Source organism: Gymnogyps californianus, chromosome 3 (assembly GCF_018139145.2).
Source record: "Gymnogyps californianus isolate 813 chromosome 3, ASM1813914v2, whole genome shotgun sequence".
In the NCBI taxonomy this organism is placed as follows: Eukaryota; Metazoa; Chordata; class Aves; order Accipitriformes; family Cathartidae; genus Gymnogyps; species Gymnogyps californianus.
Window position 1 is genome coordinate 36233581 of NC_059473.1, and position 26466 is coordinate 36260046.

Below are 26466 nucleotides of genomic sequence, written 5' to 3' on the forward strand. Positions count from 1 at the left end.
GAAGGCCCAATTGGACAGGGCCATAAACAACCTGCTCTAGCTGACTCTTTCAAGCAGGGAAGTTGGACTAGATGATCTCTAGAGGTCTCCTTCCCACCTCAACAATTTCATTAAATTTCCATTTAATGATACCTACAGTTTACATTTTTCAGCCTTATGTTTTGTTAACAAAAGGAAGAACAGAGTCTATTTCTTACTGAAAGCTAGAAATAAGCTAACTTTTTTTACATTGTACTGAAAAATTTCTCTCTACATTGTGCATGTCACCAGGTATCATAACACTGATCTCTCTTGACATCCTATTCCGACTACCTCATGTAGAATACAGAACGATTTGTTGTTTTTCTTTTCTTTTTTGTAAGGTTTTTTCCCCCTTAATCTTAGCCAAAAAATTTAATTTAGTTTCATTTTTCTTCCTGAAGAATAACAAATGTAACCTGTGCTGTGTCCAGGACATACTGTAGGCTCTGAGGAACAACTTAAAAATGCGGCTGTCTAATGAGTTTACACTGTCTTCATACCTAAGTACAATTAATGAGACTATACATAAGCTGTGAGAGTGGAAAGGAGACAGTACAGAGAAAAGTTTGAGAAATGCAGTAATTTGCAGTTTATTTACAGAGTGACTGAATATCCGAAATGAAGTAAGAATCTGCTTTTCAGTAGAGAACCTTCCTCTGCCTTCAAGTGCTTGCAGTCTAAAATGGTCAAGATAGAAAAAAGGTAAAACATTGATTTTCTTTTGGTAAATTCTACCAAGGTGTAGAATTTTGAAACTTTTTTTATACTATATTGCTTGTTATTTTTAAGTTATCTCCCCCATCACTTGCTTATCTGCTAGCTGTGGAAAAAGGCCAGAGTGCTTGATGTGTTTTGTTTTTTCCTCTAAAGAAAAGACACGATAAAGTATTAAGACATAATACAAGAATTCTAACAGTAAGAAGCAAAGCACTCAAGATAGGAAAAAGAAAAATTGATGCCATTCAAGCACTCTTATCTCTTTATCTTTGCATACCCACAAAAAGAAATAGAATTATTATCTCTGTAGCAGAGTGCCAAGCCTCCTTCCTGATGGCATGGGTCTCTTCCAAATTCCACCCCCATTACATGGGAGAACAGAGGAAAAAAAAAAAACCACAGGAAGAGAAAGTTCTCTCTGGAGGGCACTGCTTCAGCATTTCTAAAATGGCCATTCTTTAGGAACCACCAATATTCATCAAACTAGAGCAGCCTAGGAATGAATACAGATGAAACATTCAGGAAATTAAGGGATGAGTTTGAAATAAATTATACTCTGCCAATGCAAATGGCATTTGTTCAGAGGACTGCAGCCAAATATAGGTAGGCTGAGACAGAGCAAAAGCATAATTACACCCCCTTCTGAGATTCAATTTCCTACTTCTGTTAGGAGGTAAGATCCCTTTTCCCCTCTTCTTTTGTAACTTAGGAGATCTACTCTTTAATAGTGCTTTTTTTGATGCTTTCTTAGCAAGCTTTCCCCAAAATTTCTGAGGTGTGGGGACGACGATGATGACGACACACAACTACAAAACCCCACTGAAGTAAACAAAATTGTCAGTGTGTGCAGTGAATTTTCAAAATGTATTTAAAAAAAAAGAGCTATCACAGAAAGTAAGTGGCATATGGGAGCTACTCTCTCAATTTATTAAAATGGTAACATCTAAAATTGTTATATAAGTTATATAATAAACAATCTAAAAGCATACCAGGTTTAGAGCTGATGATTATTCACAGCAACATAAGCCAAAAGAATAAAATGTATGTATTTTTTTTTAAAAACTATTGAGAGATTTATGTGCAAGTGCAAACATCTGTGTGAACTGACATAAACATAAGTAGGTTGCTTAAACCTGAACTGAAATTATATAATTGCAGTTCTTTAAGGTTCAAGGTTTCATGAAAAGGGTTTTTTCACCTCTTTGATTAATCAACCAACTAGTTTTAGCCTGTAACAACACAGGCACCTAATAAAGCAAATTGGGTGGGTGGGTGAGAGGGGAAAGGCATTACTGACCAGAATTTAAAAAAAAAAAAAAAAAAAAAAAAAAAAAAGATTTTCACATTATTGTAGGGAAGATCATGACCAGAGTAGCTGAAAGACAACAATTTCTACAGTAGAAGAAAGCTTGAGAGATCTTCCAACTCTTCTTCCGGCTCTACAAACCTCTAACTTCAGACAAATGTTTATCCAATATATTCCTAAAGACCTCCCATGATGGAGGTTCCACACATGCTTCACACCATTTATGCTGATGTTTCATAACACCTGGGCAGCTTGAGCAAGCTGTGTGAGCATGGCCACAAGGAAATACCAACTATGCTTTTGGTTGAGTACTGATGTGAAAGGGCTTCAAAAAGCAAGTGAAGACCTTGACATCACCTTTTATTCTTGTTATGTTCAGTAAAGTTGGACTTTGTCAATAAGGAAAGCTAACTATTATTCCTCCTTCCTGATTTAACTTGTGTGGTTCTGAATTTTGGTGAAGAGACTAGTTGAAAAAAAGAAAAGTATATTAACTACTACAGTAATGCATTTTCCCCCATCTTCCCACAGAAAAAACCCAATGTTATTGATGGGCTTTTTTGAAAGTTTTAGACAACACTGCTAGGAAACAATTCTGTCATATATATCACTGGTTTTTTCCTTCCTTGAGAAAATTTTTCATGAAAACAGGAAAGTAATGAAGAATTTCTCTCCTTCAGTTACTTTTTTCCTTGTCCAATGTCAGCTGCTAGCAGAAATACTTATAGTCAGCTTGAGATAGTCAACTAAAGTCACTAAACACTAGTCACTAATACAAATGTGACTTCAGGTGAAAAATAACAAGTTTCTCTATCTATGGGAAAAAAAAGAAAGTAAAAAAGACAGCAAGAAAACTTCAAATATTGTAACAAGAACACCACAGCAGCTACGCAACCAGAATGTTAAGTGACACAACCACAGCTTTTGAAAAGCATGGGTAAACCAAGGGACAGTTAAATTTTGACAAAATTGGAACTTATTTTTCAGCATCCTAAAGATATATTGATCCAAGCAGAAAGGATTAATCCTCTCCTTATTCAAGACAGATTTGTCACAGCTTTTCGAAGCATATAGATGTCGTTCTTCCAGATGAAAGCAGTGCTAAAATAGGTCTCTAATTGCAATTTCTGCCACATCCATATACAATGCTTTAAGACACATAAGTACAGTAATGCAAACCTTGAAAGATAAGAGAAAAATGAAATTGTTTTAATGATTTTCCATACTGAATCAAATAAAATTTAAAGCTACATTTTAAATCTGACGCCAAATCTAGAGTAGAATTGTAGCTTGGTTTTAAGCATTTTTAATGACTGTGTCAGCTCTCGTCAGAGTACTTTACGAACATTTCACTTCTATGCCTGTATTTGTTCTGATTTCAAGGACAGGTTAAGCAGTTCACCCCAGAGAATTTCAGAAGCTGAAATCAGAGTGGAATTTAGGATCTGTTGCTGTAGGATCTATGATCAGGCATCTTTTCATAACAATATGAAGAGAAGTCACTAATCACCACACCATTCAGCTTTGCAATGTATTTTCTGTCCATTCTTGAATCCTATCTTAGGGAGCTGAATGAAATAGAAGAGGGAAAGAAAACAAAGAGAAACAGACATTCTTTCTTCTTTAAACAGATAAAACAGAACCTTAGAGTAAGATCTACTCTGCAGCAAAAAAAAAAAAAGTATTTTCTAGTAAATCAGCAAAAGCTGATTGCCAATAGTTTACAATTTACAACCAATTATTTAATCTGATTAATCAGACCTACATTTGCAGCCTAATGGATAAGGTATCCAGTTTAACTAACTAATTATATAGTTTGGGACTTAATAAGCTATAATCTTTGTAACAGTGGAATTACTAGCAATCATTCTGAAGTATCCCTTTTTGGATTATGACTAAAGATTTCTGTTTCAAGAACTGATTGAGGAAGTTGACAAATGTTAAAGAACATTGTTAAAAGCTATTAAAATAAAACAGTGTTCTTCAAATAGCTGAAGTTGTATTAAAAAGCAGAATACAGAAAGGATCAAAACCTCTGGAATATTAAATAATAATAAAGAAATATCTCTAAAAATATAATTAAGAAGTCCAAAAAATGTTTAAGGAGCAACTAACCAAAAGAGTCAAAACCGGTACTAAATCCTTCTTCTAATACAGCAGGAACAAAAAATTGTGAGAGTCCATAGGATCAAGTGACAGCCCTGGTATAAAAGCCATTGCAGAGAAGCTATATGAATTCACTGTGTTAGGATTTATTGTAGAAGAACATAGTAAAATTCCTACAAGAGAGCCTTTTTGGGTAAGGGAGAGAATTACAGGAGAGAAGAATATTTCTGAAATTAAAAAGCCGCAAAAGAGGTTACACACTAAGAGGCTGGATGCTAAGAAGTTAACAGGACCAAACAGTATTCAGAAAAAAAAGTTTAAAGTGAGTTTTGGGATGAAATAGCTGAGACACTAAAAGCAGTGTGTAAGTCCTCATTTAAAACTTCCTCAGTGCCTGAAGACAGGAGGGCAGCAAAAATGATGTCATCCTTTAAAACTGGCGTCAGGGGATCAGTGTAACTACTGGCTTGTAAGCATAATATCTGTTGCAGGTAAGGAGAGACTATGTAATGAACAGAAGGACTAGAGATACCTGGACAAATACAATGTGTATGGGGAGAGTCAGCCAGGCTACTGGAAAAAAAAAATCCTGCATTACACACCTGTTGGGGGCTTTTGGAAATTTTAACCAGCGTGAGGATATACATAAGCTGGTTGATGAAATCAACTTGGATCTCTGTAAGATATTTTGAGCAGTCCCTCACCAAGGACTTTCAAAGAAACTGAGCATTCATGAGATAAGAGGGAATGTCTTGGCAAAGGTCAGCAACTGATTAAAAGATAGGAAATGGTATGAGACAAATAGTCAGCCATCCCAATGGAGAAGGTCACCATTGTAATCCTGCGTAGGTTTTGTGCTGTGATCTGTGCGCTATAATATTAATAAACAAACTGGAACAGGAGAATGTATAGCGAGGTGAGAAAACTTGCAAATGATATGACATTCATTGAAGTAAGGATGTGAAAAGGCAATAAGGAGCTGCAGAAAGACCTTACAGGATAGAGCAAAAGGGTAATAAAATAAAAATGCCAAGCAATGCACTATGGGAATCACAGTCCTAGCTTCACAAAAAATGATAGGCTCTGATCCGACCATTTCTATTCAGGAGCAACTCTTTAGCACTGCAGCTGCATGAAAACATTAGCTCAGTACTAGGTAGCTGTTAAAAAGGCAAATCAAAATGTGAGTAATTAATTAGAAAAGTAATAGAGAATAACGTACTCGGGCATACTACATAAAGTATACAAATCAATAACATAAAGCCTACATAAAATATGACATAAAGCCTTTGTTTGTCCACCCATGAATAGTATGTTCTGTTCTGGATCTTTCGTTTCAAAAACAGTAATTCAATATTGGAAAAATTTCAGAAACAGACAGCTAGAATGACTGTTGTTTTATGATGATGAATAATGAATTTTTATGCCTTATAAACATGTAACAATTTCTACAAAAGGAATGTCTGATTAGGCTAGGACTAACCAAAGAGGGACATTGCAGAGGTTTTCAAAATTGTCAGGAAATAAGAGAGTTAAGTCACTAAATGAAGCTACTGGCAACCAAAACTACCTGGAGGACTTTTTTTGAACAGTAGACACAAAATATGTAGACAGACACCTTTGCCAAAGGACGCTACCAATGCAAGAAATTTATGTGGGCTCAATGGAAGACAACAAATATTCGAGAGATCCATTGAGGGCTTCCACGCAAACAAGCCACATTAGGCTCAGGAAATCACTGTTTAGAGGCTGGGAAAGTATTAGGGAAAAGGGAGAAACACATGCTTGCCCTGTTATTATTCACCCTTAGGTATCTTCTCACAGCCACTCTTGAAGACAGAGTATAAAATTAGATGGATGAAGACAACTGCTGAGGTTTTGTTTGCTTATGTTTCCTGGCACGTTAACTCTCTGCAAGTGCAGACAATGCAAATTCAAGTTCCTCAGGTAACTACTTAAAACTACAGTTAACTAGCATGAGATAGATGATGAAGAATAGATAGGTCAGACTTTCCACATACGCATTTTTATGAGTGTTTGCTGTATTTCCATGCAGTTTTACCAGCTGTGTTAATTCTGTGAATGAAAAAGAGCCAAACCCAAATTGATCACTTTACAAGCGTTTTCAAAATTTCACAAAGGTATTTCAAGTGACTAATGTTTTTTATGCGAGCATTCTGCAGAGCAAGACAGGAAGTTCATTTCCCCAGTGGAATCTCTTCACACAGCTGTATGTACTGGTGCACAGCAATATATTTTGTAGCAATGATTTTAAACAGCAATAAACTGATCATGGTGAGATCACTATGCTGTCTGGCACCTGTAATTGATTTGTTTCAAAAAAATAATAATAATTTACACTTATATGATATGTTTGTAAAGACGGGCCAGAGTGCCAAAAAGTATTTAACAGAAAAACCTTCATCACCCTTAATGCTGTCCAAGATTTTATTTTGTAGCTTTTACTTTCATAGGACAACACGTGTAAGCTCTGGCCTTCCACAGTCAGTTTAACATAACTTTTTCCATCTCAATGGGTTGGAAGAGAGAATGCTCTCTCTTATAAAAACAGATGAAAACAGTCGTTTACCTGCCATTGCCTTTTACTTCTGATATAAGCTATACAGCATGACCTTGCTATAAAGTGCAAAGAAGGCTGCAATCATATATGTATAATCTTAATAAGCACATGATCCATCTTACCTAACTTTAACCATGTAAAATTTAGGCCTGTAATCTAGCTAACTGTCTATGCTCCCTTCAGAGTCCATGCAAAATACAGATAAATGTAGAGTGATTCAATCCATTGTAAAATAAGTGCCTGAAGTGAAATGAATCACTCTGCAGGTGCTGATTTCTCCATTGACTAGAGAACAGACAGCCAGCTAATATTAGATTCTCAAATTTCAAGTAGCTGTATGTTTTCCTGTTTCACCTACTCAAGTTTCCCATGGTGTTTCCATTGCCAACATGTATATTGGGATTTTTTTTTCTAATTACTCAATTGATTCAAAAGCTCATATTTGGTAATTCTGTTAAAAATCCTTTAGTCCTAATGCTATTTAGTGCTTATGCAGCTGTTTCAACTATGCTTCTACAGCTCACTGTGTAAATTGTATATTATTATCCAATGTATTACTGTATAATAAAAGTTAAGCTTCCTGATGCTTTCCTTACCAGCTGAAGACTGGTGCATAGCCTTTGGCTGAGCTGAGGTACCTCCAGTATAACACACTATTTTGACCTGATTTGATCCTTGAGAGACAGCAAAAGATTAAGAAATAACCAGCCATTGGACATTTGTCTTTGCTTTCTTAGAATTTTCTATAGCCGTCTCTAACTTCTAAAAGCTTTCCCCTGTTAAAAAATGGTGAATCAAGTGATGAGAAGGGATTTTCTTCCCAAGCTGCTGACACAGAGCTGCTGTTGTCTATTCTAACAGTGATCTAATTTGGGCTATTTCTAAGTGACAAGGGAAACATACTCCCCTCTCAGTTTCTCAGCATTTTGGCATCTATACTATATTAACACATTATTTAAATCATACATTGGCCCATTCTTGGGATTTATTTATTTATTTTTTTAAATTGGAACTTTAATATCTTTTTCCATCAGCTTCTGAAAGTTTGGTTCGAGGCTCTATACAAAGTTTTGGCCACAGTCTTAAGGCTTGACTATAAAATAAATTTTATACCATCATGACTAGTTATTTTCATACGAAATATAAAAAAAGTTCTAGCCAAGTGATGCTTCTGCACTCCTAGGAGTTGCTTTTAATATTTCCTTTAGGTTGCATTACTCCTGCAGTGAGATGATCTGAAGACACCTCTAGACACTTTCTTCCTATACAGATACTACAAAATCTGGATATGATGGAATAGGAAACCTTTGTGTAAGCGAGGCAGACTGGGATGGTTTTCCCCCTCCCTACACTTTGTTTTAGCTACAGTTTCATTATCATAAGAGGCACATGTTTTCTTTTAGATTTAGTTCTGCAGACTGTTCAGTATTTGGAAGAAAAGGAATTTGCAGAGAAGAAACAGAACAGTCAAACACTTTAAAGGAAACTGCCTCAAATTACAGATGCCACAGAGAACTGGCTGGGTACAGTTTACATTGCTACTTTTTTATACAAATGGATTACTGATAAATAAGTTGTTCTTTCCTTACATCAGTGTAACAGCAGTTTAAAAAAAAAGTAATTGATTCAGGCTCATGCATGTTATTTACAAGCTGGCTTAAGCATAGTGCATGAGATGTTGCTTGGATTTTTCTAGAGACAGCTGGTATGAGATATTTCAACACTTCAAAAATATTTTATATCCTCTTAAAATGTTATTGGGGAGGAAGAGATGAAAATATTTGTACCGATACTGTTATAGTACTTTGTTTAGCCATTTCATCATTGTAACCTACTTGAAATGAAACTTACTTCACAGCAGGAAACATTATGTGTATTCAGGTAATTCCACAGGATCCTATGTAATTGTAATTAAGTGTTCCGAAAGTTGTAGCAATTTTCAGTTTGTTCTGCTATCCACAAACATTTCTGCATGTTGTTGATTTTGAGTTAACATTATTTAGCTACAAAAATCTCTGTTGATTTATGGGGCATTTCTGTGACCTTTGCTCTAAAACAAATACTAGCAAGCACAATGAAATGTATAGGAAAAAATTTGGTCACATTCACTCTTTTTCTTTACAGGCAAGCTGCCTTTCTTCAAACCAGGTCAGTGTCTGAAAGTTTATTTGCATTAGAAAAAACATCCACTGCTGACAATGGCAGTCAACTACAGATACCATTAAGGTGGTGCTAGACCTAAAACAAAGTCTAGTTAGAACGGCTTTGGAAACTTAAAGGAATTCTAAAGCCAACTTATTAATTATGAAATGAGGTATTTATTCTACAGAACTGAAGTCCTCAAGCATGAAAGAAAAGCAAGGAATTTCCTATAGCTAAGGTTTGAGAAGTATGTTTTGCTTAAAAGTGAATGCTAAATGCTTTAACATGTATATGCTTCCTTGCAAATTGATATGCCAATAGCTGGTATAGACACCAAGGGCACAGCCAGCAATCCAAGCCTAAACTCCACTCAGTCACAAGGGCTGTATCTGAAATCCCCTCTGAAGAACAGTTCTCAAAGCTGGCATTCTACTAACATTTCTGCAACATGGCTGGATATCAAATCTTGTCTCCATCTATGACTGAAATAGTATCTGTTGTTTAACATTATCTCACCCACTGAATGGCATTTACCATTCCTATGGGGAAGCAACACCGAAATTTTTTTGTTGTTGGTTGTTTTTAGTTTCTTAAATGAGCTTCTTGCCTTGAGTCCTGCCAAACTCACATACCCCTTGGATTATAATGTACACACACAGATGGCAGTCCAGATGGTTTCTAGCCACTATTCAGAGCATGACAGTGGTGGTTTCAAAGTGACATACTGTGGTCAAGAAACCTACTGTGCAGCCAGCCAATATAAAATTCAAATTCTACCCTTTCATGAGAGAGAGGGAGAGAGACCGAGAGACCAATAGGCAAATTAAAATCTCCTTCAGAAGCATGGAGGCAGGAGGGATGATATAATCTGAATATAAGATAATACTGTGTTAAAAAATGAAGTGTGTGTGAAAATGCTTCTCAGGAAGGGGAAGGCTTTGCCTTGACTTGAGTCAGTGTGAAATTCTAAAAGTGACTGGGCCAAGAATATATGTCAACCCACTGTTCACTCCACTCCTTTGTCCTCAAACTGGATCTAGATGCGGCCTTGAAAAGAAAACAAGTTTAAGACTTGGCGAATAAAGAAAATACGAAGCAACAGTACATATTCCACTCATGAATTCCTGATTACTGTGGATGGGCTGAATGGTTAAAGGGCATAGCTGAAACCACAGACATGCAACTTCACATTTGACTTCAACTATATAGCCAAGCGTCTGGCCCTTCAAAAAGCTGCAGTGTGAGAAATGGGCATATGAAAGGAAACAATCTTCTCTCTACTAATGACTTCCACTGCACTTTATGGGACAAGAAGGGGAAAAATAACTGAAAATTCTGGTGAGTGGGGAGAGAAATATTATAACATGTGCTACAAAACAAGCAAAAAGCCCCACACCACAAAGGAACTACTGCCAAATGCTGGGTCGTTAGCTTATGCCATTGAATTGTCTCATTAGCCTTTCGCTGGCCTGTTATTGCTGTCACCTTATCACAAAGATAGGTCTTATAACATCCATGTGCCCCTGCAGAGGAAACACCGGTCTGAGACTTGGGAACTAGGATTCACTCACTGTTTGGCTCCTGCCCTTCTGGCTTGGGCAAAACATTTCAGTAGTACTGCAGATTCCATCATTTTGCAACTCACAGATCAGAAAAGTGCTTTGAGAGGTATGAAAGATGACTACTGCATCAAAGTCACCATTTTTACTTTGACATACTAATACTTCTGAAACAAATCACACACAAAAAATTGTGTGATAACTGTCATTGGCTAAATGACACTACGTCATAGAAAAAGTATTTCTCTATTAGAAAATGAGGATATTCATTAGCAGCCAGCTTATGATCCTCAAATCTCCAGCTGCTTTTTGCTCTTCTGTGCCATTTCCAAAACCCATGTAGCATATAATTTCTGAGAGCCAGGAAAAGAAAAAAAAAAAAAAAAGCAACTTAGGTGCAAAACCACGAGGACTTTGTACTATAGCTTGTAACTAGCAATGGACGCTCTGAATTTATACAAGTATTCCCATTGCACTGAATAGCAGGGCAGTGTTTTGCTTGAAAGACATGGTTGATCCTCATAGGAAGCTGACCATTGCAGACTCTGAAATATGTTTTCAAAATTTACCAAAGTGTCATCACCATATGGTAGCTAATGCCACCTGACATTTGAAACATGATTAACCTGAGGCACAAAGAACAAGAAGCTTTTCCAGGATAAAAGAACAATATAGCAATTAATGAAACTGCTGAAATTCTGAACTGGACGCTAACGTTCACTCTGACATAACTGAACATGCTATCCACATATAATGCAAATCTTTTAGCATTTTAGCCGGACTATATGATAAGGAAGGAAAAAAAGTCCCAGCAACTCACCCACTTCATTATTTCATTATCACAATGATTCATGCAGTATTTTTTTTAAGTAACTATGAACTAACTTACCATATCCCAAGGATTACAGCAAGCTCTTCTGCACACAAATCAGGTACCTGGTACTGATCAGCATCTGCTAATTTTATCTCATTAAGCACTGTATCATCATTTAAATCATAATTCTGTTGGAGGAGAAAAAAAAAATATTTTAAAATAGATAGAAACAGTTGCAGAGAAATTTATGCCTTCAAAATATCAAAAAATATAGACTTGTTTGAGAAAGGATAATACAAACATCAGAAAATTACACAATGGAAAGTAATTTACCATGATTATGATAGAATAACTAACTGACTAAGCCAGTAGAAGGAAGCATCATCCAAATCACTTTTGCTACAAGTATACTGGTTGTCATGCAGGAGGAACAGCATTCAGAGCAACTTTAAGGTTACCCGAATATTGATTTTCTACTTAAATAAGGGCTGAAGGGGATTTTCCTTTTCAAATTGTTGCTCATAGTATTATCAACAATTTCCTCCTCTATTATATATATACAGACAAGCTGAAACAAATTAATATTAAATGCTTTCCTAACATGCAGGTTTTCAGGCTAGCGGCCATGGACCTCTGGGAATGTATGGATTTCTTTTTAAGTATCAGCAAAGTGCAACTAAGTAAAGCACACCTTCTGCCAGTATAGTTAAATTCCTTACACAGGGAACTGGTCCTCCTCTTCTTTCTTTTTGTTTTTGTTTTTTTTATTTTTAAAGGAATTTTGCAAATTAAAGAAACAAAGATTGAAAAAATCCCACTGAGCCAGCACCTCCAGATACTTTGTCCTGCTAAAGACAAGAAGGGGTATTCTGAAAAAGTTTGCTCCTGGACTAGTACTTGTGACTTTCCATCAAATTTCCTCTGGAACAAATTGTTTAATGAGTATTCAGTTTAACTTTCACAAACAAGTATGCTACCTGAAGTTCATTGTCTGTCATTTAACTTAAAGAAGAAAGTAATATAATCTGTGGCTGAAAGTATAAATTACTATGTCCATAGAATTTGTGTTTGTTTGGAAACAACAAAAGATTCCTTTGGCTGCAAGCAAGGAGGAGGTAGCTGTAATACTATTTCTCCTTCCCTTGAAAAAAAAAACCCAAAACAAAACAAAAAAACCCAGTCCTTAAACCAATTATTGTACTACTGGTTTTTAGTTACCAGTAGTATTTTTTATAATCTATTAAAAACAGAAAATGGATTTATATTAACAGTTTTTCGAACTGCCTATTCATTTCCCTTCAATGTCCTAGTAGTAGCTGTTTCCAATGAATATCTTCCATTGGCAAGGTCAAAATGAGGGTCCACAGAAGAACAAAAAGCAAACAGGAATGCTTCAAAGTGGGTTATTTGCATTCATCACCAGTATTTTATCACTATACAAATGAAACTAAACTGTGATTTGACAGAGAATGTGAAGAAAATAAGTTTATTTTAAGGGGATAATGAAGATATTCCAACCCTTAAAGGCATATTTAATACAATCATTTTCTTCTCTTACTACATTAGCATATAGAAGGATTATCTACCACTTCCAGATGAAAATGATTTTAGAACAGACCGCTATGCTAGTATAATGATACCGCTTCATTAGATGTAACATAAATTACAATTTAATTTATAAGGCAGTTAGTTAAAAATTTCCAGCTTCTGGTCTACATAATCTTTAAAATCTAGCCTGTATAAACAGTACTAATTGCTTTAACTTCACTATGAATATTGATCAACTGAACTGTACTGCAACTGTACGCTAGAGTTTCAAAGCATGACTTCCGTTCCTAGATTTAAAAAGAAATTCCTCATTCCCTCAAAACATAAAAACAGCTCTGAATTTTTAAAAATCAAACTATTTTAACATACCATTTCATATCAAGAGTCCTTATGCATTACCTCAAGCCTGAGATTTTCCTTTCACAGAAACTGACCTGTGAGCAAAGCTTTAAATTTACAATCTCAAATACTTATTTTGAAATGCAAATAGTTTTCCTTCTAGTACCATCTGAGAGAACATAATTCCTCAGCACCAGAGGGAAGCAGGAAGCACTTGACCAGAAATCAGCCAAGCTACCAGTCCAACAATTGGTCACATTGCTATATTGGTTGTATTTTTAATGGAATTAAATTGCTGACTGCTTAATTGCAAAATAACTTGTTCAGCCATCTTACTGAACAATAATAGGGCGAGAACTTTAAGACCACAGAAGTAAGCACTCCAAAACAGGAGATGAAAATAGGTGTGACCAGTCTCAACTTGGCCTTTACACATACTGTCAGAGTGTATAGTTCTCTTAGAAAATTTTCCACTCATCCAGGACAATTCCTATCTTTAGACAAATAGAGTATTTCCCTTTATCTGCAAATGGCAGATGTGAAATAAGAACACTGGAGAAGGGAAGAAAATTTCCCTATAATAATTTCGCAGAATGATCACAGGCCTTTTAGCTTTCCATATGCATAAGCTAATTCTGTGGAGATTCTCATCACCTCTCAAGACTTAGCTTCTATGCATTTGCCATGAATAGTCTTTTAAAAGTACAGAAGATACCACCAAGTATCTGCCCTAAACTTAGACAGAGATGCAATGATGATGGTGGTAGTTTTTTGGCAGATGGAGAATAGCATTAACTCCAATTTTAGCTAAAAGAACTTCAAACTACACTCAAGGCTGACAAATTTGAGACCAGACCTGGCAAAAGAAACACTAGGACTCACTGTTAAAGTTAACACTGACAAATTACATGAATAAGTTGTATTTTGATGCTACATTATCAATAAAGACATTCTAAAAAAAGGGGAAAAAACCCCAAAACCTTGAATTGGTAATTCAACGCACACATGAATTGGAGAGTCTACTTAGTCAAGCCTGGTCTAATGCCTGTGACAGAACACTCACACACAATGTTAATAAAATACCTGAACTTGAAATACCTCAGGTTTTCCTCAAAGCAGCATATGGTTCTACTAATATTATTTTCTAGAATTTCTGACACACACAAAATGCAAAAATAAAAGGTTCTGATTTTTTAGGGTTTTTTTTTCCCCAGAAGTAGACTGTGGGAACAGAAAGCCTAGCTTTCCTTAATAGGCAGCCCGAGTAACTTATTACAGAATTATATGACACAGTTGCTCAGACTTGCACGAAATTCAACTCCCTCCCTGTAGCCAAAAACCTCTCAAGTCCTTTCTAGCATCACATTTTCAGTTTTCAGAAAGAGTAGATATGCTTACTTTCTCCAGTATTATTTTCAAGATACATTCAGTAAAATTTTAGTAGGAAAGTGTGGATAACATAAGCATGACTAATTTTTAAAGGTTCCAAATACCCCAATTTTCTTTCTCAGCAGCTTTGTGTCTGTTCACTAAAAGTACATATGAATATAATATTTTATTACCAAGGATAATATATTTAATTCCAGGTTATACCTACAGCCTAAACCAGCATTGCCATTTTTATTGAAATGATGTCATTATTTTATTCCAAACTAAAATACTTATCAGATATAGACTACAAAGGCAAATTCTTCAGAAAGTTGTGAATAACTGGAAAAAACAGTGACACAATATCCCAGTTCGGCAATCTCTGAGAACAATGCATCCTATAATTGAGTTCTAGGTAAGTTGTACTTGAAGTCTACAACTAAGTCTGACACTCACCTCCGAGCTCTCACTATCCTTAAATGGGTTGCTATATGTAGTTCTATCATAAGCACAAGTTGTGACATATATGCAGTCGAATAGAACACTAAGGACATAGTAATGGACAAACAAAAAAAGCTAGGATAGTCTCCTAAGATATTTGTGCATTCAGTTTTGAAATAGAGAAGTATTGTCAAATTCTTTCGCTTAAGATCCCTGCTTGACCTGGAAGTCTATCGAGGCACAACCTTTTTTTATAAAGGCTCTCCAACCTGAAAAATAAATCTTGGACCATAATGCCTCAATTTATCTCTGGCTTCTTCAGCAAGTTCAAATAGCTTTAAATCCCGACCAAAACTTCTCCTCATGAAGGAAAAACACCATCCCAAAACAATTCAGTGGTTGTTGAGCAATTTATAATTGAAGTCATCATGCACACCCTTAGGACCAGTAGGGCCAAGTTGCATAATTCATGCCAGTAGGAATACCTAGACCAATTTCCTATCTTCATGCTGTTACTAAACACGTCTGTGAGTCCTTATGAATCTGTGCATTTCTGTGATGCTTTGCAGGCTATTTTGAAAATCTGTCTCACCTGTTTTCCTAACTCCATCATTCTTAGGCACTAGAAATTAATACATAAACTGTAGAAGATCACATTTGCAAACATGCTTTTAGTTGAGTAGCCACATCTGTCTTGCAGACAGTCATATGTTGTTTTACCCCATGTCCTTTAATATTAGGCAAACGACAGCTCCACGTCTTTTCCAAAAGCTTTCAGAAATCATAAGTAAGTTTCTCCTAAGCACCACACACTTTTCCCTCACAGACACCCAAGAAAAGCTTCAGAACATTTTCATTTTAAGAAATTAAAACAATTCTTCTCAAATACATACCATTGTTAAGTTTTCTAGAGGTGTTGGAGCTGGACTTAGTTCACTGTGAGGAAGGAGGAATTTGTCTGTTCTTTGGACATCCAAAATAAGCTGTGCAACATATTTTTCCTGAAATCGTGTTCTCTTCCCCAAAGCACCTACAGAAAATTAATATAAGTTTATTTTAATGAATACTAAAAACCAGTAATCCCATCATACACTAGAAAGTTGCTCACAAAAAAGCAAAATAAAAAGGGAAACACACTGAGAATTAACCTATGAAATTTAGCAGTGGTTTAATTCTGTCTGTCTGCAGCGAACTACATGCGTTCTCACTACTAGCTATGACATACAAAGAATTAAGTATTACAAACATACAAACACAGCTAGATAGGTCTTGCAAAGTCACTTTTAGGTAAATTCCCCATAACCCACCATATTGTCTCTTGAAAACTCATAGTCATAAAGTTTCATCAGTTCCCTACTTATTCCCTAGCAATAAACCACAAACAGTTGTTTGATTTGCCTGACAAAAGTTAATGACAACATGAAGACATTTAGGCAAATGAAAATTCCATAATATCTAACAAGCCATCATTTTAAATAGTTCAGATCTTCATTTGAAGACTTAGGTCTATGAAGAGGGATCACAGACATGACGTTACCGTAATACGGCACATAAGATACTGTAAAAGTAGCATGGAAGACTGAAACAGCAAACCAATGAAGGGTGCCTACTGAATTAATCAATATTCAGAATGTACAATGTGAAATTCCTCTCAGTGTTGTTTCTTCAGTTCTTTACTTGACCCTCAGACAACTTTTACTAGTTTTTAGGGTGGCAACTGACATTTATACCAAATTGAAAAGAAAAACATGTCTGTTCTTCCTCTGTTAGAAACCTGTTTGCAAGCTGCAATCAGAAATCATAGAACAATTTCATGACGGTAACTTAGAATAACAGAATCCTAACCAGAGCCAAAACGGAGCTAAAAATTACTGCATAAGATCTGGAGGTTTGCTTGCTTATTATGATACGATGCTCAGACAATGTGAACTGTGAAAGTCAAATAACAGAAATAGAGGACTGAATGCTGATCCACTGTTGCTTTTGCAGAAGCAATTAAGATCAAGTTCTTGATTTCATTATAATTTTGAAAATTTTGCAGGACAAAAATCTTTGAGGTAAAGATGATTGACTGCTCACGTGACAAAGGCTTGAGGATGAGGCCACTGTCAGTAAGAATCACCTGGCGCAGGCACTGAAATAGCAGTCACCCCCTTTTCTTCCCGGAGGTGGAAAGATAGCATAGGGAAATCAGAAATTAATCTTAAATGTATTGATCTTAAATTTATTTTGGATTACTAACCTTCATTTTAGTAAATTTATATGCAAGAAGGACCACAGTCTTCTCTTTTACTGGAAATTGTTTTGTGGAGTTATTGATGTTTGTGACTCATTGTGAGGGACATAAGGATGCTTTTTAATAAATGATGAATACAGCATAGACCTGGATTAATGGGACTTTAAAAAGTACACAAGCCAAAACAAGTATGATTTATTCACACATTTCTAAAATAACTTTGGAAAATACTGGTTCTAAATTCTCTCTTTAAGAACAGCATAAATTTCCATGCCATAATAAAATGTTCAACTAGTAAGGATTACAACCATTAAAGAATAAAAACCTCTTAAAATCCCTTCCTAAAAAGGAAATTCTTTCCAAAAGCCTTAAAAATGTCTTTGCTAGGGGTTGAATTTTTACATTAAAGCAAAGTCTTTTTTGATGATGTAACATTCCTTCCATTTAGCCAAAACATGCATGTCAAATGAATTTGTCTAGAATGCCAACAATTCCCACATGTTCAGTTCAGTTCATTTGCCTTCAGGTTAGACATCCTTCATAACTATTCTAATAGATTTATGGAGATAAACCACAGAACTTTTAGGAGTTTCACAACATTTTTCCAAGAGACTATATCACCACAATCTCTCTCTGGGACTAGCATAACCTCTTGGTAAAGTAATCAAAAATACACATAATTCCACTGCCTCCAAACTTTTTTTTTCCCCTCCAAACAACAGTTTTTTTCTTAGGTTAGATTTAAGGAAATTATTCATGCAAAATCTAAAGATCTCCTTTAAAGGGGAAAAAACCTCCAACATGTAGCTGTAAGTTGAGGAATATCAGTGAATAGCCACCTGCCACTTTGATTTTACTTGTTCTTAGTTAATTAAATTTTTATAGCTTGAGTATCATCACATGCACTGATGTTTTTAAGAAAAGACAAGAAAAATTTAGGTTAATTTTAAACAAAACCACCTTATAATGTCAAGTTTGCAGTACATGCCACGCATGGAACGTGTCACACATACAGTACATGTTGCACACAGGAAAAAAGGGCAGGATCAATTGAAATGCATGGGATTCTTTAAACAACTATATGGAAATTCCTCTTATGTTTTAATCAGATACCATTGAATATAATCAATTCACAGTTGTGCAACAACATTATGCCACAAGATTTTCATTACAGATTTTTTCAAAGTCAACCTTTAAAACCTTTGAAAAAATGAGCATGGAGTTCCACAAAAGTTGTGGTTTGGTTTTTTTTCCTTTCTTTTTTTCTTTTTTTAAACTAAAATATTAAACTGACTCAGGATATAAGCAGGGGTAGCTGCAGCTCCAATCTAAATATAAAGGAACAGCTAGCCTTGTGACATACAGTGGTGTAATAGGTAAGGAGGCTGCAATTTTCAGTTCCTTAGTCCTTTCCACTAATAAGTCTACAGAAAAAATTAAATAAAGGTTTTTGCATTTCTACTCAGGCACAATCAAAAGTTCTCACACCGAAGAAGTGTGCATTTTATGTCATTTTGATTACCTAGCAGGACCAGCTAGACCAAACAGTCCCTTATCTATACATGTAATTTTAAATGAAGTTACAAGTGCAGCAGTCTGATCTGCCTGACTCCAAAGAATAGGTTCTGAAAGGATAATTATAAAGTTTCCATAGTGATTGAATCCTTGATATTTCTGTTCATCAGAAGTGTGACTTTTCTACTTATTTCCTGTGATAACAACAGTACTGGAAGTGACTTTTAAATGCTGTTTACATGGAGTAGATCTAGGCTAGTGGCATAAAAGGTGAAAAACTGCATCAAATCATCATGCAGACTTCTCTGTAAGCGTCTCCAAACAAACAAACAAAATTATTCCTCATGACACCAACTAGTTTTAGGAGTCCCATAACAGAGACAACTAGACCTAGAATTTGATATGAAACAGGAGAAGGAAGGATCGTAATACTACAGCTGCTCAGACACCCATATTAGGGATGATATTGTAACCAGCTGGTATATTTCTCTTCCCTTTTCCAAGCAATGCTAATTCTTAGAAGACAAATAAGTCGTACCAGTTAAAAGTCAGGATTTTTCCAAATACAGTTCTTTTCACTCGGATACGTAAAGAAACCCCAACAAAACGTAGGTTAGGTTGGTCCGACCAACCATCCTCATAGACTGTACAAGCAAAACTTACCTGTCAGATTAATCTGCAGTTTCGTTATGTCTTTAGCTGTATTGAAACATTGTTTAGCTTTTTTATACTCATAGTAATACAAAAACGTATAGGCACACTCAAGATGGAACTGAATTGCTAAGTGCCAGCTTTCACCACCTGTGAACAAAGTTTCTGCTTCTGTCACTGCAAATTAAGAAAAAGAAAAGCTATCAGGATGCAGTCCAAGAGAATGAGATTTTAAAAATACATTTAAAACACCAGGAGAGAAAGTCTGTTATGCTTAAAGCAGACCTGTTCTTCACACCTCCACACATTTAAAAGTCCACAGTCAGTGTATAAAAGACATGCACTATTTACAGTATTTTTCACGTTTTATATCTAAGGATTACTACTAGAACAACAACAACAAAAGTTTAAACTTCTCTAATATTTTACAGAAAAGCTGAATTGCAATATAGTACTCTTGCAGGAAATAAACACCTCTACCTGTCTTGGACCTGCTAAAGAACATAGGAACTCAGAATACAGGATATTGAGGTAATACCCTCCTTAAGTAGCAGGCTTCAAATGAGGAAGTTTCACCAGCAGATTGAGCACTGAATGGGGACTTACGACTCTCTAGGATTTGGGGGTTTTTTTGTTTGTTTGTGTGTGGTTGTTTTTTTTTTTATAATTACTGATTTGCTGAGTGATAACGATCACGTTCTCCATCTGAACAGGAGAAAATACCTTCGTAAATAAATCTGAAATCTTTAGGAAAGAAGACTTGATATTTTTTCATCCATCATAGAAGCATTTGTATTTCTTCTATAGTTAAATTCTACCTATCAAAATGCTTTATTAAGATTAGTAAAAAGTCTTACTATATGAAAACCTAATATTATCAAGGATTTTTTAAACTTTTTTCTATGACTTTTGAATTTAGAGATTGGCAGTCAACTCTAGCCTGAACAGATTTTATTGTTTAAAACTCCTAGGCTTTTTTTTTTTTTTTGAGTACTTGTTAATCCTCAAAATCTTTCAATATAGAAAGCTGCTAAGTCTGAACATATTATTACACAGCTAGAAAAGAAACAAGTATTATAACATTCTTTTTTAATTCAGTAAATAAGAATTTGCATGGATAAAGCCTGCCTAGTAACTTAACTTTTTTCAAAGTCTGAATTTAGATATTTGTTTAATGAAAGCAAATTGGTAATTTAAAAATATTACTCCAATCGTTTTCAACTACAGTAGGATAGAGAATGCAGCAGGTTACAACCTAATCCTTAAAAAAAACCCTGAAGAGACTACAACTATTTAAAAAAAGAAGTGTGCAATTTAATCACCGCTTTTAACACAAAGCCTATTTCAAACACATTACTTCAAAACTGAGAAAGTCAGCTGAATGTTAACCTCACATTTAAGTAATGTATACTCTTCACTAAGAAACGATCTGAGGTTTTAATGCTTTTGTCCATATTTCTCATTAAACACATTCTCTTTTTAAAAAAAGAGAATAATGCCCATAGGACCATAAAACACCTGCCTTTAACAAAAGTTCCCCCCCCCCCCCAAAAAAAATATTTCAGGACATTATTTGAGACATCTGCCATCTTTACATGCTTTTCACACTCTATACATATACAATGCCACTCTGATGGTTTCCCAAAGGACAAAAATCGTATTTACATGAGGAAAAAATATAATGGGGTTTTCTATGAGGTATTATTAAAAGCACTCAAAAACTCACTGAGAGTTTTATACAACTGCAAACAGATTTGCATAGACTCTTTCATGTAGTTTGAGCCACTAAATCCTGAAGGGTCGTTGTCAGTACAACAAAGCTTACAAGATACTGAATGTGCAGGTACGCATGTGGAAACTGCACAAAAATGCAGCTTTCCAACTGAATGATTTTGATTCCATTACAAAGAAAAAAAACAAGTTATAGTCTATAATCATATGTTACTTCTTTTTCCATAGCTAACAAGTTTCAATGATCGGAATATAAAATTACTTGTGCTGAAGCCATATATACTGCTATAAAGAACTAAGTGATACATCGAGAAACAGTTTTACCACTCCCTAAGTATAATTTACTTACAGTGCTAATCACAAAACCTGGTAAGTTTAGGCATTTGAGACTTCAAGGACCTTTGTGGAAAGCTTCACATCATTACTAATATTGATGTAGCTGCACAGAAACACTGATGTCCCAAACTTAAGACATCCCTCCGGCATCCCATACCATGTTTGGCACAGGGCCAAAAGCACGGGAAACTGCACTGAGCTCTGTTGGTTTTGCACAACAGCTGCTTCAGAACAGCAAGGAATCACTGCAGCTGTCCTCTATTCAGGTGATGACACTGACCTTACACTTGAGAACAACGTATTTTAAATAGAAAAGATAATTTCTCTTGAATTTGAAGGTCTTTTTCTCTAGTAATTAAGACAAAGTTTTCTAGTCAAGTTGATAGAGAACAAGCGAGTGGGTTTTTCAAGCCCTAATCAAAGACTATTTAAAAGGTTTATTAGGTATTTATTTTATGGAATATGAAGGTACTTGTTTGAAATACCAGATGGCTTTAACTAGAAAGTAAATAAACTGTTAGAGGCAGCAGCAGCAAAACCTGCCTGGAAAAACTCGCTACAGATTCAAGTGTACTTTACATCATCTTCTCTGAAAACCATATCTAGGAGTCTCAAAACAGGTCACCGAAAACAGACATCTTGGTACTTAGTATCTGTGCATATGCAGGAGCACCCTCTACGCAGATCAGGACTGCACAAACTACTGTATCTCTACCCAGTATCATCTAGTCAATGAATTTTAATTAATTTTATGATTACTTCTCTTTTAGTTTTGTTCCAAGTTTTTAGGTCTCTCCAAGAATAAAAAGTAACAGTCACATAAATGTGCTACAAATTTCTCTATTACAGATTTTATCTACTTAACAGAACCCAAAAGTGTTTTCATGTGCTCTGCATTCTCCAAAGTTAACATAATAAAACTATTCTGTCAAACAACAACTGCAGTATTCGAATAGAACTGCAAAACCACTGGCATCTAAATATCTTTGACACTGGGCATCTATGGAACACATACTCAGAACAACAAAAAAATTACCTAGAAATGAGCAGAAGACTATTTACAGTTTCTAAGCTTTAAAAAAAAAATATTACAAACATATCTCCTTACCCTTCCTTATCTGAATGAAGCACACCAGCACCACGTATTTCATCATATAAAATGTATAGATATTTTTAGGTAAATATTTAGAAAATATACATTCTGGAAGTGCTGTACAACCTAACATACAAATATTCAAGCCTTCCTACATTAAAACTAAGCAACAACAATTTTGTCTCAAAAAGCTTACCCCTAACCATCAAACTAAGCAAAATAACCCTCTCTGGAACAGCTAACTGCCTCTACGCAACTCTGTTTTTAAAGTGGCTATGAGAAGTAGGTGGGAGATCAGCTTTTACAACATACCTTGGAAGTCACATTTTAAGGAATTTTTATTTTCAATACAAACAGGCTAAACTTGTAAGACTAACCCCACTACGCTGACAAAACCCATTTCTGAAGTAAAACTCAATTTGCTATAATTTAATTTGGAAATTAAAAATGCAACTTCGATTTCATTCTTTGCACCTATTGAAGTCCAACCCCCATCCCCAGTCCTTAGCCTCTAAATTAACATGCCAACAAGTTTATGATGTGCTTAAATTACATCTGTCAATTACTTTCTAACACGTGCATCAAATCAGCAACACTTCCAACTTTCAAGAAGTAGAAATGTTAAAGTTACAGACTAAAGAATAAGTAGAATTTAATCTTAAGATTCCCATACCTGTGCAAGGTAACTCTAGAAGTTAGTTCAAAATTCTCTACTAAAGTATTAAAGTACAAAAATCTTAGTTTACATCCATTGCAACAAAACCCTTCCACTCCAGTCCTTTTAGCATCCAGTAAGAGCATTAAGTCAGTTGCTTCTTCACTGCAGAGGACCCAATAAAATCTTCTGCTCAATTTCATTACTGTACTAACATCTTTGTTACCTATTTGGAAGTTCTTCAAGGACCAAAACCCACTTCATACTTCACATATAATTTGCATGGCCTGAACCTACATATGGTTCAGATCAAAAAAGCTCCATTAAAGTGTGGTAGGAGAGGGGAGGCTTGAAACTTTGGCATTTAAGATTGCCTTCTTCATCAAAAGAAAACATATATGACAACTCATCTCTAAATGCAATAGAAAATTTCTTAAACTTAATTGGTTGGAAATGTCAGGTTTGTGAAATTAAGTGAAGAACCGTTAGGTAACTAACTGGTGAGGGGTAAACGTACATAAAAGCTTGCCTCCTTTTTCCAGCTTTATCAGTTGCTGTAGCAAATGATATTAATAGTCTAGATAAGAGTTTATTCCTCTTAGAAAAAACCCAAGCGATACAATTACATTTGACATTTTAACTTTCTACATTACGCTTTTGTAAACATCAATATATATATATTACATAATTTAGTTTTAATGGTGTCTATTTTCTCTACATATAATGCAGAGAGGTAACAAATCTCAAAACTTAGGTGGGGATAGGGAAAACAGGAAAAAAGAAGTTTATCTCTCCCATGAAGATACAGAAGAACAAGGACATTCCCTTTTCAAACCCAAATGAGCTCAGTTAAATAAGGAACAACAACTATACAGATTGGCTTCAAGTGAGCTTGTGATAAGTTAACAGTGCTAAGCACAGGGGAAGAAAACCTTTGTCTACAATTATGTATTCCCATTTTCATCTTAGAGGCCGGAAAATAGCATGTGCCATACAAGCCCATGTCAATTTAAGTGAATTCTGTTCCCTCTCTACTCTCTGTAGTTACATAAGCGTCTGATAAGCATCATGTTGCAAGAGGTGTGCCTACAAATTCCCCTCTCCCATGATATCTTACTACTGATGCTTTAGGCCAATAAACCGAGTAATTAGAAACATACCTTGTTTTATACAGGTCTGGGCAAGAGTAAATAGCTCAGGTGATCTCTCCTCTAACAACTGCTGGTGAATATTCACACATCTTAGAGTCCACCAAGATAATGTCTGAAAGAAAATACGGATACTTCAAGTTAATAACAATTATAGATCCTTTTTAAAAAAAAAGAAAAAAAAAAAAAGGTAAATGGCTTTAAAATATAGATTTTGTAATCTATTCTATTCTAATTTCTAGAAAACATAAACCCAGCCAAAATAGCTGTTTTATATGCTAAGTTAGTGCTCACTTTTTATAAAGATGAACATATTCAAGCAGCTCTACAGTGCTCTAAGAGCTTGATGGGCTTTTCCTCTGTTAATTTCTCTAGCTGCTCTTTGAACCCTGCAAATCTTTAGGATCACAACCTGGTAAGAAACTCTGTGAACAGAAGATAGAAGAAATACTTGTGTGTGCTTATTTTGGAGCAGCCACTTGCTACTTTGATTTCATACCTCCTAACTCTTGTAACAGAAAACGACAAAAAAAAAAGCTGTTTCCTACTTATCATCTTTCATGTCACATTCATGATTTTAATAGACAGCCATGATCTCACACTTCAGTAATCTTTCCAGCCGGAAGAGTCCTAGACTATTTAGTTGTTTTTTGTATGGAAGTCATTCAATATTTCTGATGATCCAGTGTTGTCCTTCTATGCATTTTTTCCTGTTCTGTTTAATCTTTTTTTAATCTTCAGGTGGGGGTAGAAAGGAGACTGAAAGAGGTGGAAGAGGACCAGAACTGCTCATGAGAACACCTTACAATCACAATTGAAAGTATTAATGTTTGTATGTGGAATTTCAGAAGGGCAAATACCTTACTGAACTAAGTAATCATTCTATAGTAGAGCTGAATCACAGCTCAGGAAATACCTGATTTTAGACAGCTATGTACACAAAACATAAGTTCCCCAGCATATCTTATCCCTCTCTAGTTGCACCAGGTGGAAACGCGTGGAAAAGCTAACTGAAAATATAATATTCTATTCTCAAAATTATACTTAAGATTGTCATCTGTGAACGTAGGGCATACCTCAACACAAGCTCTAATGATTACTAGTTATTCTGCTACTGTTAGCACGTCAATCATTTTCTATGAAACAAATGTTGGATTGCTTCTGAGAGGCGCCTATCTTCTGAACTTTTTATACAGGTATGCTTATATCAGACCGACCCAAGGGCTGTACAGTATTCAAGCATAAACATCTAAACCAATCACATGTAGTTGACTCTAATGTCCCTAGAAAGGAACCATCAAAAAGAATAATAGCATCTATTTCAAAAAGCAATGAAAGATGACTTTTGATATCAAGCTGAACAGAGTAAAAGCACACAAACAACAGACTTTGTGAAAAAGGTCAAATCCCAACATTTCAGCACTTAGAAAGCTAAAGGCAATTTAAATAAGAAGTTTCAAATTACTTCAGTTTAGCTTTATATAATGAAGTATTCATTTTCCCACACAACTGAGTACTCAGCTTAATGATACAATTTCCTGAGGCCTGATGCTTGCCACTCAGAAGTGTTAGAATGAGAGAGAACATATTTACAAAGTTTCAGGTAAGCCAGCTGAGCTCTGTACAATATTCTATCAGCAATGTTAGTTTTTTGGGAGCCAAGTTAAGAATTTTTGGATGATTTTTGAGCATTTAGTCTTCCATGTACAACAGCATTTTTGAATAAAACAAGGCTTTATTAATGCTTTAGATAATATATTTCAGAGTATTTTACCCTGTTTTAAATTCATTTGCACTGATCTTAAAGAAGCAAAAGTATTAAGAGACTTCCTTTGAATCAAGCTGAAATGAGAAAGAATGGCAAGCTTTAATTGCTACATTGACCTGCTGATGAAAGTAGTTTCTATCAGTTCCTGCCTTTGAACTACTATCCAAACTTGATGTAGCCACAAGTAATTGAACCTCCACTGGGTAGAAGGCGGCCCCCCATTACATCAGTCTGAGGGGAGGCAGCAAGGGAATTCTCTGTCCCAGGTACAATTGCTGAAATTCAACAGCACTCATCTGTGAATAACAGGGAAAACGGTGGAAGAGCTTGGCTTCCAGAAATGCAGTACAGCCAACATCTCCCACACAGTTTAATTCATCACTCACACAAA

General features: G+C 35.4%; 1 protein-coding gene across 1 annotated transcript in view; it reads right to left on the minus strand.

The window, feature by feature from the left end:
- The window catches only part of TTC27 (tetratricopeptide repeat domain 27), a 134586-nt gene that overhangs the window by 90274 nt on the left and 17846 nt on the right, over nucleotides 1-26466 (minus strand). The window contains exons 5-8 of the mRNA XM_050893754.1: nucleotides 24320-24422; nucleotides 19357-19521; nucleotides 15836-15972; nucleotides 11322-11434 (exon numbers count right to left, since the gene is read on the minus strand). Coding sequence (XP_050749711.1) covers nucleotides 11322-11434; nucleotides 15836-15972; nucleotides 19357-19521; nucleotides 24320-24422 — 518 coding nt within the window. The remainder of the gene's footprint in view (nucleotides 1-11321; nucleotides 11435-15835; nucleotides 15973-19356; nucleotides 19522-24319; nucleotides 24423-26466) is intronic.